The sequence below is a fragment of the Polistes dominula genome, unplaced genomic scaffold (assembly GCF_049000335.1).
Source record: "Polistes dominula isolate Pdom_NZ unplaced genomic scaffold, Pdom_raw_medaka contig_18, whole genome shotgun sequence".
Taxonomy (NCBI): Eukaryota; Metazoa; Arthropoda; class Insecta; order Hymenoptera; family Vespidae; genus Polistes; species Polistes dominula.
Window position 1 is genome coordinate 52,043 of NW_028301164.1, and position 18,678 is coordinate 70,720.

General features: G+C 31.9%; 2 protein-coding genes across 2 annotated transcripts; both read right to left on the bottom strand.

Annotated features, from left to right (window-relative positions):
- Positions 1-268: 268 nt before the first annotated feature.
- Positions 269-4,340, bottom strand: LOC107073159 (sodium/potassium-transporting ATPase subunit beta-2). The gene is made up of 5 exons (XM_015333664.2): positions 4,205-4,340; positions 1,286-1,546; positions 1,008-1,189; positions 577-856; positions 269-483 (listed from the first exon to the last, which is right to left on the bottom strand). The coding sequence occupies exons 2-5, from the start codon at positions 1,485-1,487 to the stop codon at positions 380-382; spliced, it is 768 nt and encodes a 255-aa protein (XP_015189150.2). The 5' UTR covers positions 1,488-1,546; positions 4,205-4,340; the 3' UTR covers positions 269-379.
- LOC107073167 (uncharacterized) lies at positions 4,270-18,538 on the bottom strand. The gene is made up of 9 exons (XM_089178729.1): positions 17,646-18,538; positions 17,447-17,562; positions 15,464-15,956; positions 15,229-15,325; positions 14,407-15,131; positions 14,132-14,311; positions 13,758-14,023; positions 12,865-13,658; positions 4,270-12,783 (listed from the first exon to the last, which is right to left on the bottom strand). Exons 2-9 carry the CDS (start codon positions 17,491-17,493, stop codon positions 12,719-12,721), a joined length of 2,667 nt encoding a protein of 888 aa, XP_089034855.1. The 5' UTR covers positions 17,494-17,562; positions 17,646-18,538; the 3' UTR covers positions 4,270-12,718.
- Positions 18,539-18,678: the final 140 nt, after the last annotated feature.

Below are 18,678 nucleotides of genomic sequence, written 5' to 3' on the forward strand. Positions count from 1 at the left end.
GGTGAGAGATAACAACAACAAATGGCAGGCACAATGACAGTGTAACGAGAAGAAACAACAGGAGTGTTAGTTAGTTTTGTGGACGGTGGTAGGTAGGGAGGCTCGTTTAGAACATCTAAAACAATATAAATAGGAAAAGGATGCGCGTTCATTGTCAGTATTGTAAAACGGGCCGATGAAATTGATTTTTAAAAGTAAACACTTATCCTATTTGCTTTCTCTCTCACTTTATCACTCTCCCTTTTTTTCTCTTTTTTCTCTCTCTCTCTCTCTTTCACTCTCTCTCTCTCTCTCTCTCTCTCTCTCTCTCTCTCTCTCGCTCTCTCACTATTGGACGCTGTTGGTAATAGTCTTCTTAGAGGCCATAACCAATAGACGTTTAATCCACCATTAATTCAAAATGTACGGAACCACGCCTTTCATATCTATCGTGTATTATGTTGTGCGCCCAGGCCTTGCACTCGATGTTGATTAATACACCATCTACAAAATTAACGACAATTGAAACATTTGGAAAGTAAGATATATTTTCAGCTGTATGTTAAATAGAAAAAAATTAACATTATTTCGACTTACATTTAGGCTTTTCAAAGAAAACAGCAACGAGAGGGCTTAGATAACCCGGTGTATTTGTAAATGGGAAATAATATCCAGGAAATCCACGACGTGGTATATATTGAATAGCACCCATATTTTCAATATCAGCTGGATTTTCTCCGGCACAGGATACCCAAACAGTGTCTAGTCTTTGACTTTGAGCACTTTCTTCCTTCTTGATATGATCTCGAAGATCAGTTGGCATACCAGGTGGGAGGTTTTTAGTGTCATTATAGAAATTTGGCATCCATCCAAAGATCTACAAAAGAGATATACATTTTTATCATCTCATTGTGTCGAAGAATAAAATGTTTTTTTTTCTTTTCTTTCTTTTCTTTCTTTTCTTTCTTTTATTTCCAAAATGTATTTTCAAATCAGATAATTCTCGTTTAAAGAATTTTTCTTCAAACCTTATTCAACTTGAGAAAAATGCAAGGAGCCGATTTGTTGAACCCATATTTCCTCTCTTTCGTACATTGTCCCCAGTGGGTCATATCAACGTCACAAACTTTACCAGGTGGCACGGGTTTACCATAATCGCAATGAATTCTTTGTTCAGCGTCAGTTCCAGACGCTCCATCTTTTTGGTATTCTATAGCACATACACAGAACCATCTTTTTCGTCACAACAAGATCATCAGACCAATAGTAGTATACTACTCTAAAATGGTAGTTAGTAATAACTTACCTTGCAAAAATGCATCCAATTCTTTGGTCCAATGAAGAAAATTACCTTCGTCACTAGCTTTGTACCAGATTAGAGTACTTTCGACGTTACTTTCAGGTGGCATCGGTCTGAAACCTAATCCTGGATTGGTACCAATCAATGAACTGTTCAGTTGCCATTTTGGTGCTTCTGGATCTAACGTCTGGTAGAAGACGGCCAACATGGCGACGAAGAAACCACATAGAACGGCGTAAAATAGGACGTAGAATAGAAGGATCTTGGCTGAAATGTTAGAAATGTTACACTAAATTATCCTTTATTTTTATCATTAATTTCGAAGAAAAATATCGTACACGCATTTCATGACAAAGACATCCTATCAAATCAAACGTTGCAATTTGTTTGTTTGTTTTTTTTTTTTTTTTTTGTTCGTTATATGGATACATATTTGTTTCATCAGACTTGACACTCTCTAAGTCGATCATTTATCATATCATCATAGATGTCATGGTCAGAGAGAAAGATCGAATAGAGAAATACAAAGGCAATTATTATCTGACAAGTAATTGACCTGAATTAGTATTGTGTAAGCACAATATATGCTACGCATTTCTGTTCTGACAATAAGAATCGCGTACGTCTTCGATATTCCACTCGAAACATTTTCTATATCCAATGATGTATTATTCAATCGCATATGAGACGCATGATCAAATGAATTTCATCCAAAAGTTAGTCAAATTGATTATATATGTATATAAGATCGATACGATATACCTAAATCCCTAAATCTGTGGAACCCATTTAAAGAAGAACTAAAGCAATCGAAAAAATGTCTATTAGCAAAGACATTAGAAATTATATCATCAAATTTGACGATATTTAGAAATTTCGAATTTAGAAATGTTCGAAGTTGTTATTTTGAACACGCAACAGATAGAAACTAATATAACATTACTTCATGCTTTTATAAAGTTTTTTTTATTGATTTTATTTGTTCCTTAAGTGGATCCCATATAATTATATATGTCTTCGTAATCGAAACATATATTTGTAATAATAAGAATATAAATTAAAAGTTTTTCTTTTGTACAATCATAGATAGCACTTTACTGTTCTCTTAATATTCTGTATGATCTGTATGATTTATCGAAATTTTGCAAACATATTGTAAAACAATATTATCTTATAAATAATAATGAATATGAGTACACATTCTGTAGAAATTCTCCGAAAATAAAATCGGATGGTTTTTGATCTAATAAGACGAAGCTTAAAGAATATAAACACAGTACCAATGACCCACTTTAGGAACGCACCGGTGACTTTTCTAGGTCTGCGACGGCGCCGTGCTTCTGCACAAAGTTAATCGATATCTTGAAAAGCCGCGAAATTCAATCGTTAACGTCCCAACTAAATTTCTCTTTTTTTATTTTTTATATTTTTTATTTTCATGCAAAAGATAAATCTTCATTCTATATGAATAGATTAATAGATGCATTTGTTGCATCTGTTATTTAGAATGCATCATTTCTTTTTCTTTTTTTTTTTCATTTTGAAAAACCAAATGATTATATTTAGAAATAGTTTAAATAATTGTTATTCGAACTTGATGAAAAACAGAATCAGAATCTAATCGAAGAAGCACGATAAATATTGTGCTCTTTCGATTCGACGAAAATATTGTATATTCCGATGAAAAATCAGAAACGATGAGAATAGACGTATACCGTATTAGAGAACAATTGCTTAGAATCGATTGCTTCATTATGACAGTTTGTTATAGAAGGTAATATTACGCTAGTACTATTACGTAACGACCTAGGATAAGAACGAATTATCGACGAATACAACAGTCAACAATAAATGGACATACAAAATTTCGTTAAAAAATTTGCTGTTCAGTTAAACGTTCGATATGTGACAGTAAACGTGACGAAAAATTTCAATGTAAAAATCCTTGAACGTGCATTAACAAATGACGTTTAATCACAATTCGAAAGATAAAAAGTTGACAGAGGCATCTAACGCTATAATAATAATTATAATTAAGCGTCGATAATAACGATATAAAATGACGTTGCTCGTTAGAGGTCTATAAGGGGCAGGTCGCTTTTCAATTGACCTATATATTAATTAATAATGAATTATTTTTAAATTCGTCCTTGTCTTGGAACATTTAAATTTAGAAATATTTCATACATTTATTTTCATTCTCTTTATTTTCTCTTTTATCATTGTAATGCATGTATATATTTGAAAAGAAGAGGAAGAGGAAGAAGAAGAAGAAGAAGCGGAAGAGGATCGATTCTCGTTCGGTTCGTTCATTTTTGTCGTAGGTAAAGCCGCAACCAATAAAATGGGGCACTAGGGGTAACCGAGAGAGAGAGAGAGAGAGAGAGAGAGAGAGAGAGAGAGAGAGTTACCGCGCCCTAACTATTATGGATCTGTATCTGTTAATGAAATAAAATGCATTTTTTACGTAATGTTTCAGAGAAATAATACCATTATAGTGGTACAATAAAACAATAAAAGTGACGTTATCTGAACAGGATATGATAATAGAACATTTTGATAAGTACAATAATTTAATATTTGCTTTTACCTCGCAAGTGTTCAAGAGAAAGAAAAAAACCAACAAAGCGAGAAAAAGAATGATTGATTTGATGTCAATAACTATTATAACAAAATATAACAAGAATTATAATATAAGAAATATATGAAATTATTCGTCAGAAATCGTCGTGTTTTAAGTTAAAACATTAAGTTGTAAGATGGGAGGAAGATGGAAGGAAGATGGGAGGAAGAAGGGAGCTATTACATAACACAAGCGTTTTTCCAAAATGGTGAAGAGGACCGAGATAGAAAGAGATTTGTTCATATTATCAGTATTAATTGAAGGAACACTCGAAGGTATTCCGATAAGAAAACAAAACTTACCCCAACTTGCACCAGTACGTCCAAGAAATTGTCCTGTTTCCGAATTATACAAAAAGAGCCTGAAGCCTTCCCATTTACCAAGCTTTGGAGGTGGACTGTAATACTGTTCGACTTTTTCCCTTCCATTTCGTTCAATGAAAAGATGAATATTTGCTGTCCAGAGTTCCTCCAAGAGAACGTCAAGGGAGGAACGGTCGATTCGAATAGGGTCGAAGCAGAAGAAAAAGATGATGACGATGAAGAAGTAGTACCGTTCTCCTCGTCCGGCTACCAAGGGATGAATATTGAGCGGTTCGGTACGGAGTTGCCTCGGAGCTTTTCAAGGCATCCGTCCCCTTCCCTAATCCTACATGCGCAGACGCTCAACGATTCAGGGGAATCTCTCTTTTTCCTCCTTTATTATTTACATTTTAACTATTGTTTAGATTTTTACTTTATTTTATTATTATTTTATTTTATTTTATTTCATTTTATTTCATTTTATTTTACTTCATTTTATTCCCTTTCCCTTTTCCTTTCCCATCCCCTATTAATTTTACCCATACATTTATTGCTTGCTTTCTTTCTCTTTCTTGCTTTCCTCCTTCTACCCCTTTGCACCCCCTGCTTCTTTCAACCCCTGTTCAGATGCACGTCGTTTCGATCGAGCAACCCCACTCCTATTCTCGTCGTTCATCAAAAACGACGCCTCCTTTTAGAAGATTCTTAGACGACTTAGATGATCATCGTCATTTAATCATCTTCAAATAAAAGCTTCATTATCATTCTTCAAATGAAAAACATATTAGACGTAATCAATTTGAATTTCGATTCTATAATATACATTTTTGTCTACTTCTTCTTCTTCTTCTTCTTTTAGTTAATCGTTCCTTCTAGTTTACTTTTTATCCAATAGTCAATTTTCATTTATTTCATTTTAGTATTTTTTTTGTTCAAATGCACGTCTTCTTAGTAGTGGCTATAATCAAATCTACTTCCTTCGTTATTCTATTTTATTGTATTTCTAGTTGAACTCAACTTACGTAATTTATCATTTATTTTTATTATTAAAGAAACTTATGAAATATAACATTTGAATACTTTTATAAAAAAGGAAAAAAAAACAACAACATTTTATATTCGCACAGAGTTTATGATGACCTTATATGTTCTTACGTTAGCAAAAAAATTAAATTATCAGGCACTTTGAGAGAGAGGAATAAGATAACAAATTTTTATTACATGTTTACACGAAATAAAAGACAATATAGCAAAAGTCTCTACTAATAATCCAAATATCTATCTCATTATCAGAACAACATTTTTACCCTATTAACATTTTTTCTTCGCAATACTACTTTTATTATTAAAAATCTATCATCTATAAAAAGTATGACATTTGGTTGGTAACGTTTTTTATTAAATATTTCATTACAGGAGGTTAAAATATTTATAATGCATTCAAATAACAGAATTTACAAATATATCTCAATATTTTCATGCATATATATACCATATATATGATATATAATATACATATACATATATGTATCACACACATACACACAAACACACACACACACACAAACATACACACACTCATACATCACATATTTATATGTATACTTTTCTGCCCCGCCCCCTCCCCTTTTTTTCATTTTCCATTTTCCTTTCGCACATAAGCATATACTCACACGTGCACGCGTTTATGATTTGTTTAAAACTCACATTTAATCATTCTCACGATTCACACATACAAACACCTTTCCAAATTATTATCGTCTCCCCTTTCGCATATTTTTATTTACTTTTTTCTTTTTTTCTCCCTCGCTTACTCTCTCTTTCCATATTTATATCCATGTATATCATCCATTCGTAATGTCTATGTCGTAATATATATGTATATATATTTCTATGTACACATGACAAGTAGTTGCACGAGAAATGTCATCTTCGCAACACACAGGGAAAATTTGTCTCTTTGATTTCTAATTTTCATCATGCACACACACACACACACACACGCGCGATGATTTCTTAAAGAACTAAACGCACAAAATCTGACATATATATATATATATATATATATATATATATATATATATATATGCATGCTGTGTGTTGTGTGTCTGTCTGCTGTGTGTTTCTATATATATATCGCGCAGCTTAAGTGCCCATTTGTTACAGCTCTTTTTTTTTTAATCAGTCCTTGCAATTCGTTGCAGTACTTCATCTTTTATTTCTTTTTTTTTTGTATTTTTTGTATTTTTTATTCTTTTTTATCTTTATTTTACATCAATATCACACGTACTATATCTCTCTTTCTCTCTTTTTCTCACAGTTAATTAATTAAATTATTATTATTAATAAGATTATTATTATTATTATTATTATTATTATTTGAATAATTTTATTGAATATACTGCGCAGCACACATTTCCGAGCCACTACCGATTTTTCTCTCCTAAAAACAACATTCCTTTCAACCACCTGTTTTAGACAAGAGCAAATCTGAAATTTCCTCTTATTTGCTTCTTTCTTTTTTTCTGTTAAATTTTGTTTATTCTTAAACACATATTGTCTTCGTAAAACGTCAATTTTGTATGATCGTTCAAACATAAACAATATTTTTGCATTTTTTTCCTTTCGCGTTACTTTATTCTCGACATATCGATACATATGTATAAATAGATATATATATATATATATATATTTATATATATAGAGAGAGAAAGAGAGAGCAATAATGTATGTATTTGTTCTTCTTTCTCTCTCTTTTTTTTATCATCTTTATACATTGGTAATTTTGATAATTACGTTAAGTCACCATGCCGACGATAACAACATCGAGAAATAATGGTCGCATGAATTTGATGTGTATCTGTAGATATATATTGCACAAATGTATGTAGTGTAAGTTTGCTCGAATTAAATGTTCTCTGTATAAATGACTTTTTTCCCCTACTGCTTAATTACACTCCTGCGTGTATATATGTATGTGAAATAAATTTAAGAAATTATATTCAGCGGGTGCTTTCGATGTGTATGTGTATCAAGCCGTTTACAGGCTAAATCAATTAACACCACTTTTTATATTTAAAAAAAAAAAAAATCAATTTCCTTAATAATTAAACTTAACATTATTAAATAAAAACCATTTCTATGATTCTTCAATAATAAATGATAAAACAATATTACTTTGTGAATTTTCTTGACTTTTTGTTTAGTCAAGTTAATCGAGATAGCCAATGAGTAGCTCATATAATATTATATTAAACATATACATATATTGCTCCAATTTAAACTTGCATCGTTAATTTGTCATTATTAATAATAGTTATATTGGAAAAAGTACAGTTAACTCTTTTTTTTCTTTTTCTAATTAATAATATCTTTCACGTTGCTATTTTTTTTTTTTTTTTTTTTTTTTTTTAATAAAAATGATAAATGTAAATTATTTGTATATAAGTATGTATCTATGTAATTTATCTGTATGTGTACGTGCGTGTGCATGCGTGCGTATACGGATGTGTAAGACATATACATGTACATATATTACTTGTATGTAGAATAAGATAACGATTAGAGAGTATATGTATGTACGATAAGAAAAACGATCGTTGGGACAAGAAAATTTGTTCTTCTTAAATTTGTCGTTGAAGTTAAGAATAGCACCCTTGTATGTATGTATGCTGTATGAATGCTGTGTGAATGCTGTGTGAATGCTGTGTGAATGCTGTGTGAATGCTGTATATACGTATGTGTATATTTTGTCACTTAATTATTCATTCAAAATATCAACAGCACAAGAAAATTATGTCAGAAAAGATAGAAACGATGTAAAAGTAATCAACAAGGCAACGCATTTTTTCATCATTTCATATTTTTTGTAAATATTTCAATCTTAAATATAAGTTTCTTTCTCTCTCTCTCTCTCTCTCTTTTTTAACTACGTCTATTATTTTATTCTTTTATATGATTAACAAGCGAACAGAAATTTTGGACAAAATATTACAATTCTATTTATAGAGACGCATATATTTCATTGTTATCATTTTGGCTATCATTCAGTTTATCATTTAATTTTGTCTTTTTTCTTCCCAAAAATGATGATGATAATAATAATAATAATATTTACTATGTCATTTAGTTATATTACCACCCTTTAGCTTCCTTTCGTTTCTCTATCTCTTTCTCTCTACAGGTGTAGATGATATGATTTTCATTAAATTTCATTTCTTTTTAGATGTAATACTGTTATTAATATTTTCTTTTTGTTTTTGTTTTTTTTTTTCTTAAACAATTTGTACAAACTCGACCAACGACAAAATTGATGATGATTGTATGATCCCATACTTTTCTCTTGTTCTCCTTATTTTCTCATGATATATATATATATATATGTGTCTCCATGTACATGTTTGTTGTGTGTCCTATGAACATTTATTGACATTTATCTAATTAAAAAGAATTCGTTAATATAAAAAGTTATATCTCTTGTTTTGTGTAAAGTTAAAACCATTCATGGAAATTTTCAAGAAAAATACAATGAAGCCATATTGCAAAGTTAAAAAATTAAGTATATCTTATATTATACGAGTCATAGGAGGAACAAAAAGTTATAATTTGAATAATTAACAACAATTCTTCCCTTTCTTTCTATCGATTTGAATTTGACTTATTTCACTTACAACCGTTTTTCCATGAACGGCAAAAACCATGAACGTACACACCACCCTTATTGCTGTTTATTATTAAGTATTTTTATACTTATAATAAGAGCTATAAAAATGCATTAGGCATTATAGTTAAGAAATATTGTTTAATCATTAAGAATAAGTATGTATTTTTAACATATTTTATTTTAATTTAATGTAATTTTATACACAAATAACTAATAGTAAACATATATATCGTAATTATTAAAATATCGTCATGATATCATTACTATTACTATTATTATTATCATCATCATTATTATAATAATGAATAATTCTTATTAAAAGTTGTAATAATCTGACTAGGTCTTAGATATTTTAATGTTCTTAATAAACAGCAATAAAGACCATTGCGTTTCTATTAATTATTATTGCTTTATCAGAAATATTATTAATCAATATGAAAATAATTTATATGTTAATTAGTAGATAAACTGCCGTCAAATTACCAAATCCACATATATAGCTCTTCTGTTATTTAGTCAATCATTGTTAAATTTATAGTACGGTACAATTAGATATATAAATTGTTCGGAATGAGAGCCCTATGTATCATCTTTTCTTTCCTTTTTTTCTTTTTTTTTTTTTTTTTTTTTTTTTTTTTAAATAATTATATGTGCTACAGAAATGGTCGACAAGGAAATAAAAACGAAACTCATCTCTGCTGTTCTCCTGATTCTGTCTGTCTGTCTGTGTGTGTGTGTGTGTTTGCGTATATTTGTGTTTATTCGTTTAATTATTTCATATTAGTTTGGAAAATATGAATTTTACAAATGTATAACATTTTCGTCTATTACTCTTTATAATTAATATAAATATTATTAACATAAATATGAATAGCATGTATTTATGCTTGTAGACAACTTGAACCGAAGAAATATATAAAAGAATATTTTCTTATTTTTCTTATCTTGATAAAATGATGTTCATATTATGAAAAAATAAATGTTCATCAAAATGATACATTTCGTTTAAATGTCCTTCGAGTTTTTGATCTTATCGTAAAATCGTTTGTAAAACAAAAACAAAAATTTACAATGAATAACAATTAATTAATAGAGATAATAACACTCATCGATTGTAATTTTAATAGTTTTTAGAAAAAGTACGACTGTGTCATGATCATATGATATTATATTATAGATATTATAGTCTTTTATATCATATATATGTCCATATATAGCAGCAGAATAAAGTCAATGAAATTGAACGAATCATTATAATGTTTTACAATGAATTAGTATGTCATAATGTATTATTTAATCAGTTTAATTTTATTTTCACCACTCCGTGCGGAAAATGTCAACTTTCCGCCTGCTGAGCAAAACGAAGTTGCCGCTTTCCGCCTACGTCGAGCAGAAAAAAAGTATACACACCATGGGCAATAAATAAGAAAGACATTTCTTACTTTACTGCCCTAGGTATGTAATATACTATTAAAGCGGAAATTTATGAAATTATATTCATTATTCAAATACAAGGAATTAAAAAAAGAAAATAAAACTAAACAGATCATAACACATCGATCGTATTTTCCATATTGTAAATATTACAATTGATGGAGCTTTACATTTACATTTTTTCTGCGTAATCTTATCACTTAGTCTTCTATCAAAATCATTTTTTATGAATAAATGAAAAAAAAAACAAAAGTGGAAGGTATATAATAAACCTTTACAAAAAAAAAACAAGAAAAAAATTATATCCAAAAATCAAAAACAATAGTTATCTATTTTGTTATCTCTTCTACCAGTAAGCATAACATATATCAAATTTATCAATAAAAAGTACACAATAAAGTCTAATCTCCAAGAATTGGCAAACTCTTTTCACATAGTCTGACTAGCTGCCAAGGTTCGAAACACCAAGAATGAAAAATAAATAATAATTACAAAATAAAACAACCAAATGTTTAGATTTAGATGGAAATCTAGGCAAATGTTATACTAAACAAGAAAAAAAGATAAATGCTTAAAATCTTGTAATACCATATGCCATTGTTAATCCTTCTAAATATACTTAAAACATTCTTCCTCTTTCAAATTTATTCTTTAACACGCGAATTGTCATAACGTATTTGAAATTATTTTAAAACAGCAAAGAAAACTTAAAGATATTCTATAAAAAGAAAAAAATAAAGCTTAGCGATATTTATTCTTCGCCTAATTGTGCAAACCACGGCTATAATTGGCATTTATTAATAATAACGATAGTGACGACGAAGAGGCTTATGACAATGATAGTCAGTGTAAAAGATTGAGTTTGTTTAAATGCAAATAGTAACTTATTAACAACACAGTTATAACACATATTGCCATTCCACTCATATCTAATACTACTACATATCTATATTTTTATATCTCTATATATATATATATATGTATATATATATAAAAATATGCATATATATATATATATATATATATATATATATATATGCATATTTTTATTTATTCTAATATTTATTGACTATGAAAACCTAAATATATATATAGATATATATTATTTAGGTGTATATATATATGCGCTTGCGCGCACGTATTCTCTGTGTGTGTGCGTGTGTGGTTGTATGTGTGTGTGTGTGTGTGTGTGTGTATAACTACACTGCATTTAATTTACAAAACATGATCGATCAATAAAAGTCGTATAAAATTACTTAAGTTGCACATGTGATTATATGACTATATAATTAGGATGAAAGAGTTACCGTTACCTACCTAGCTATGTATCTATCTTTCTATCTATCTAGAAGTTAATAAACAAGTAGAGAGTGAAGCAATATATATATATATATGTCCCTACTTTTATACACAGGAGCGCAACAGCAGCTAGACGATCGAACACTTATGGTTTCTTTTACACACTTATCCTCTCGTTCTCGCTTCCTTTCTCTCCTTCTTTTTCAACTTTTTCGCTTCACTTTCTCATGTAATATTTACACGTAAGAATTGTGAAAATATATATTTACATAAAATTATTCTGACGTTATAGAGCGATAAGACAGATAATTAAAATGAAAAATACAATAATAATAATAATAATAATAATAATAATAATAATAATAATAATAATAATGATAAGAATAATTTTAATGTGTTGATATAGTAGTAATAGTAATAGTAGATTCAGGGTAGTAGAAGTAAAAGTACGAATATAGAGTCAAACACGATTATTTTATCTAATCAGAGCACAACGCTATTTTTGAATGATTTTCATTGTGTATATCTCTTATTACTAATCACGAGAGAAAAAGGGAGGAGAGATAGGTAAGTTAAGGGTAAGTAGCTGATAGGTACGGTTGGAAATACTCGACTCAATACCTAACACAAAACATCTGAAAACGTATCCTATTAACAACACAGATAAGAATATGGCATTTTTGCATTATACTTCTTTTTTTTTCTTTTTCTTTCCTTTTGTACATGCTTTGTGTATATTTTACAATCGCACATTTGTTTGTTTGTTTTTTTTTTTATTTTGTTTGTTTTTCTTTTGTTTTCTTTTTCTTTAAGAATAATCACTATCATAAATAAGAACTTGTAAAGAGTATACCTGGTACCGTGAATCGCGAAATGTCCTCAGTTAAAAATTCATCGGCTTTGATACAGAGGATGTCTAGAAAAATCACTGAAAACTTGCACGGAGAGTTGTAGCAGTCGTCATTTAATCGATCCTTAATCTGCCTCGTAAAAGCAGGATCGTTGTAATAATGGCAATGATGATAATAATAACGCCTCCGATATTCGCTATGGTATAATTGATGATGATGATAACGATGACAATGAAAGATAGCAGGATAATGGTCCGCGGCAGGGGATCACTTGTCAGAATTCGAACAATCCCCAGGCTGTTTCATTATCGTATAATCTAACCGATATTGAGCTGAAACATAACAAATTGATAATAAAATGATAAATTACTCGTAATATCAATGAAATAGAAGTAAAAGAAATGCAACTATACCTTTCTTCGTAAGGTCCTCCATAGTCTGATCTTTACAATCTATCGCGATATGATTACTGCTCCCACAATTATAGCAGGATACTTTAGGAGGTTGAACAGCAGCTGGTGCGTAAGTGACAACGGGCGTAGGTGGCATATACGGAGCAGGTGTTCCTGCAGCATTGGGTGGTGGTGGCGGCGTTCCTCCTGAAGCTGGATGTCCAGGAAACTGATACATCATTTCGCCATTTGGCTGGTATGTGCTTGGGTAAGCTGGCCTTGCATAAGGACCATGCGAGTAGTTAGAGTAGATACCACTACTTGGCCTCAATGTAGAAAAGTGCCCATGGGGTAGATACGTGACTTGTGAATGAGGAGGTGGTGTAGGAAAGGAAACGCAATGAGGTAAACTTGGAGGTCCCCCACCGTTCACCATTTGATTTTTATGACGCATCATATGTGCCTGATTCTTTCTACTGCGTTGTCTTTCCGGCGGTTGCATCGATTGTTGTTGTTGTTGTTGTTGTTGTTGTTGTTGCTGCTGTTGTTGTTGTTGTTGTTGTTGCTGTTGCTGTTGAGGTGTTGGGTGAGATGTACCACCTGTAGAATGCATAGGAACAGAACCAAGATGATCTGTTACCGGTACCGTATTACTCTCATTTCCTCCAACCCATGGAGCTGCTGGAGGTGTTTCAGGTGGCGATCTACTACCGGAACTGTCAGAACTACTGCTCTGCGAGCAATGTCGGCTGCTATCATGGTCCAATCTTAAAGCTTGCAGCTGAGCTAAACAATAAACGTGTTGAGCGTTGCATCTGAAATAATGCAAAATGAAAAATATATGTTTACCTTTTTTTCTTAATAATTGAAATGTAAATTGAATAATATTCAACAATAGTTTACTGAGATATTACCTTGAATATCGATTTTGTACACCAGCAACGGGTACAGTGAGGCAGGCATAACATGGTGCATTTTGAGCTGTGTAAACTGGAGCTGGGGCAGGATACATTTGAATCTGCGTAGGATCCAATGGTGGCATAGCAGGGTAACGTCTTAAATTATGAGTAGCAGCATGATTGTGATGGTGATGCATTGCTGGATGTTGTTGTTCCTGCATCAACATCGATTTGGGACCTTGATTTCCACCATCATTGATCATATCAACCCCTGGCATACCCTATAATCCAAATGATTATTTTTATTTATTAGAAGTTTTCTCAACATATAATATAATATAGTACTGTGTATATTATTGTAGTTTATAAAACATTAATTTACTACTAACCTCATTTTCCATAGAATCTCCCATCGTATTTCCAGAATTATTAGTATTATCTAGTTTCTTATCCGCAGTAATTTGATTCAATCCATTAGTAGTTTGACTTTTAATTATACTCCTCAATTGTCCTACAGCATTAGGAGTTAATCCAATTTCTCTTAAATCTTCGTCACTCATTCTTCGCATCTACAACACACATATTTTTATATTTATTTATATATTTATATACATATATAATGATGTCAAATGTTAGGTAAATATAAATGAATACTTGAGCTTACCTGATCAAGAGAAATATCCTGTAGGTTTCCTATTTTTGGAAGGTTTGCTATTTCTTTGCCTAATGCCTCCCTTAAAGTATCTCCAGATGTTGAAGACCTTAATCGTGGAGGAGGTGGTGGTGGTGGTTGCTTTGATTGTGTTGCTGAGATTAACGTGCAAGGATTGTTGTCTATGCTGTTATGTCTAGAGAAAGTCGTAGTGCTAGTAATAGGTAAAGGAAGAGATCTCGATGGAAGTAACGGTGATTGTGCTGGAAGACTTCTGGAGGTGCCAAGTGAAGAAAATAAAGGGAAGGAGGAACTGGCATTGGAACTAGAGATACTCATCTGACTATTGCAGGTACTCGTCGATGTTAAAGTATTAGAAGTTGACTGAGTGACTTGCGAAGATGTACGAGGCATTGCATTATTTCTTCTACTCATTGGAGAATTACTACGACTAGGAGATCGAGATTGGGATGGTGAAGACTGACGACTGACTAAAGGGGAAGGTGGATAAGCCAACATGTCACCGGTATGATACATCAGTTGATTTCCCATTACAACCTGACCTGCCCACGGTGGTAAATGATTAACTGACGGAAAACCAAGATGAAGATATTGCGTCGTGCCACCAGAACCTATCGACATTTGTTCAGGTGTAGGTAAACATAAGCCAGGTGGAGGCATAGAAAGACCAGGCGGTATTCCGCTCATCATTGGATTATTTCTCATTGACATGTCTCCTGTAAATAAAATACAAAGAAATATATTAATATTGATATTATTGATATTATTGATATTAGTAATATTGTAAATGTATTTTTCTGTAAACTAACGTACCATGATAAGTTTGCATTTGTGGTGGCGGCATCAAGCAACTATTTTGCACTTCAGGATCCACTAATCTATCATTCGTGTTAATGCACGGCGTACAGCTCTGTAAGTAAATAAATCTTTACAATAATATGCAATAGAAATCTTGGAAGGAATTGTTTATTATGTACAATTACAAAACGGATTGTAAATTATTAGACAATTATATAAAATAAGCATTGTATATTCTACTCTATATTACCTGTACAGGTTTGCCAGAAGTGACAGGCTTAGAAAGATTAAACCGTGTTTCCTCTTCTTGAAGTTTCATGAAAATGTTACCAATGACACTCTTCTGTTCATATGTAAAGGCTGGATGATTTAACGCCATTGTATAAAGTAAGAGTAATTCTTCCAGAGGTTGATCATCCGATGTATTAGCGGCCCCATTGATAATATTAGAAATCTCTTGATTATCTAAGTTGGACAGGTTCTTGTATAAGATCACTGCACATGCATAATTGCAAGAATGCAACAGTGCCACATAGAGAGCAAGTTTTCTTCTTGCGCGCTTTTCCATGACATCAAGGCTTGTCAGTTCCGTGAGATCTGTGACGTTGTTTGCACGATGCTCACTATCACGTAGATCATTGTATTCTCGCTTTCCAATATCCTCGACACATGTGCCAAGGTATCGTACTTCAAATGGCAAGCACATATTTAGCAACGTGCACATGACATCTATACGTTTATAACTGCACAGACATAAACATATGTGTTAAATTCAACAATTGACATACTATAGAGCATTTAAAGATCTTATTGACAATACTAAAACTAATATGTGTATGCGTGTGTGTGTGTGCGCGCGTGTGTGTAACAAATTTGTAGAGATATATAAATAACATAATTATTATTGCAAAAGTTATGAAGTATTATGTACAGTAATACACATATCTAATATATATTAACTTGATAATTGTTTACAAGATTAAAGTAAATTAGTTGGTTAACCTAATCAAAGAAAAATTTCTACTTTTATGAAGGAATAGAATAATTAAAAAGCATGAATATTAAGTCTTAAAAAGAACTCAAAAAAAAAAAAGAAAAAAAGAATACATTTTTCTTGCATAACAGGTTGCCATTAACTATCATCACAAGTTTTCAAAGCACAAGTGCAGCAGCCATGAAAATAAAAAGTATCATAAATATGATATGAAAGAGGAAATAGTAAATATATATATTTTCAAATGTATTTGTACGTGCGCGAAAAGAATGCGCACGCGCGCGCAATCACGCTCTAATATTATATATATTTATATATATATATCTCTGCTTTGTGTGTGTATATGTGTGTATTTATTTAATAAAATAATGAAAATATATGAGATATATTCGATGTATCGTGAGATATACAAGAAATGAATCATTATTATTATCGTTATTTTGGTCTAGGACGATTATCTCATTAAAAAAATGTGAATAACATCTATTATTATCAAACGTATTTATTATACGTGCATGTATATATAAACTATTTTTCCCTTTCTTCCTCCATAACAGTTCGTAAATTAAAAGCCAAGGAAATGTAACGTTACGTTAACGTTAACGTTAACGTTAACGTTAACGTTAACAATTTCGAAATAAAAAGAAACAAAATATATCTAAAAGCGAACAAATAAAAGCATTAGAAAAATCTTGTCGATCTTGAGAAGCTAAAAAAAAAAAAAAATAAGAAAAATTCGAATAATAGAGAGGAGGGGCGGTGGGGGTGGTGAAAAAGGGAAAAGTAATAGAAAAAAACTATGATAGCTTTCCCATTTTGAATGATATAAAATGCAAGATAAATGATGGATGCGAAGAGAAATGTTCCTTTTTAATTATGATATGAAAATAATGAATTAGAGGGTTAACATAAGAAATAAAAAAGATGTGTACATATATAAAAGTATAAATCGTGAAACGTCAGTCAACGCAACATAGGAGGACGCGTTGGGAGAAGGAAGAAAAAAGGAGAGGGAAGAAGGGGGAGAGAGAGCAAGCGAATAAAGAGAAGGTTAGGGGCTAGGGGGGGGGGGGTAAGGGGAGGAGGAGGAGGAGGAGAGAAATGGCAAGAGCAAGAGAAAGATAGATAGATAGATAGATAGATAGTTGGAAAAATGAAAAAATGAAAAGATAAATAGATAGAGAAAGAAGAAATCGAAGCTTGGATAGCTTCACGAGCAAATAATAAGGTAAAATTTACCTGGACAGATTCGCAAACCATGATACCACGTTCTCCTTACACACCATTGCCAGACAACATTGATACTACTTGGTCTGGAGAAAGCGCCGATGCGGACAAGTTTGGCGCCTCGGATGCTATCAAGTGACAATCAGGATGTATCAGTGTTCTCTTTGTAAGAGAAACCCTGTTTTAGGGCCTTTCGATAAAGACCACACACCAATTGATTCCCTCCGTGAATATATTTCTTTTACTTAAAAATGGTTTTTAAATCCTTTTAAATTGATATATGTATTAAAATTTGCAAACTTCGCGATGACGGTGACGATCACGACGATCACGACGATCACGACGACGACGACGACGACGACGACGACGACGACGACGGTAGAAGCATAAGGAATAGGAGGAAGAGAAAAAACAGCAGCAGCAGTAGCAGCAGCAGCAATAGTAGTAGCACTAGCAGCAGCAACAGCGGTAGTAACTGTCGTCGTTGATAGTAACTCTAGTAAGGGTTGTAGTTGGTAATAACAGCAACAATAGCAATAGCAATAGCAATAGCAATAGCAATAGCAGCAGCAGTACGATAAATCGTCGTAGATTGTCCACATTCGCGGTAAGAGAGTAAGAGAAAGAGAGAGAAAGAGGGAGAGAGAGAAGGCAGGGTAAGGGGAGTAGGCAGGAGGTAAGTAGGAGGTAGGAAAGAGTTAGACAGGACCTATTTAAGCCCTAGATAGGACCTAGGTAGGACCTAGGAAATACGGGCCTGATCAAAATCGCCACTGAAATCGCCACTGAAATCGCCACTAAAGTCGCCACTTAAAATATCACTGAAACCGCGATATATTTTACGGGATAAAAACAACGTACGCCGCGATCAAGAGAGAGAGACGGCAGCCCACTCGCGTTATATCGAATGACCCACGTGTCTACAGCTTTAATATATCCAACCACCATCTACAATATAATATTACTCTTCCTCGAATGTACTCTTTCTCGAGATAACTTTTATCTATGTATATTCTTAGGAGGATGCTCCGCGTTGAAAAGTCTCGGCTCTCGAGATCCGTTCACATGCTCGCGTTAAAAAAGGCATCCAGTACTTGCTTCTTAAGTCTGTCTCTCTCACTCTCTCTCCTTCCCAAAACCTAATGCCGAATTTCTATGTATCTCATATATCAACGTACTATCTTTTAACTCTTTTACTATTATTTTATTGGCTAATTTACACGATAATTACGCGTACGTATTGT

Excerpts from the sequence above, each read along its gene's own strand:
- LOC107073167 (XM_089178729.1), bottom strand. The coding sequence starts at position 17,493 with ATGGTGTGTAAGGAGAACGTGGTATCATGGTTTGCGAATCTGTCCAG. Across the intron at positions 15,326-15,463 it reads CTTCTGGCAAACCTGTACAG|AGCTGTACGCCGTGCATTAA; the intron begins GTAATATAGAGT and ends ATTTACTTACAG. Across the intron at positions 15,132-15,228 it reads ACAAATGCAAACTTATCATG|GAGACATGTCAATGAGAAAT; the intron begins GTACGTTAGTTT and ends TTTTATTTACAG.
- LOC107073159 (XM_015333664.2), bottom strand. The coding sequence starts at position 1,487 with ATGTTGGCCGTCTTCTACCAGACGTTAGATCCAGAAGCACCAAAATGG. Across the intron at positions 1,190-1,285 it reads ATTGGATGCATTTTTGCAAG|AATACCAAAAAGATGGAGCG; the intron begins GTAAGTTATTAC and ends TATGTGCTATAG. Across the intron at positions 857-1,007 it reads TTTTTCTCAAGTTGAATAAG|ATCTTTGGATGGATGCCAAA; the intron begins GTTTGAAGAAAA and ends TCTCTTTTGTAG.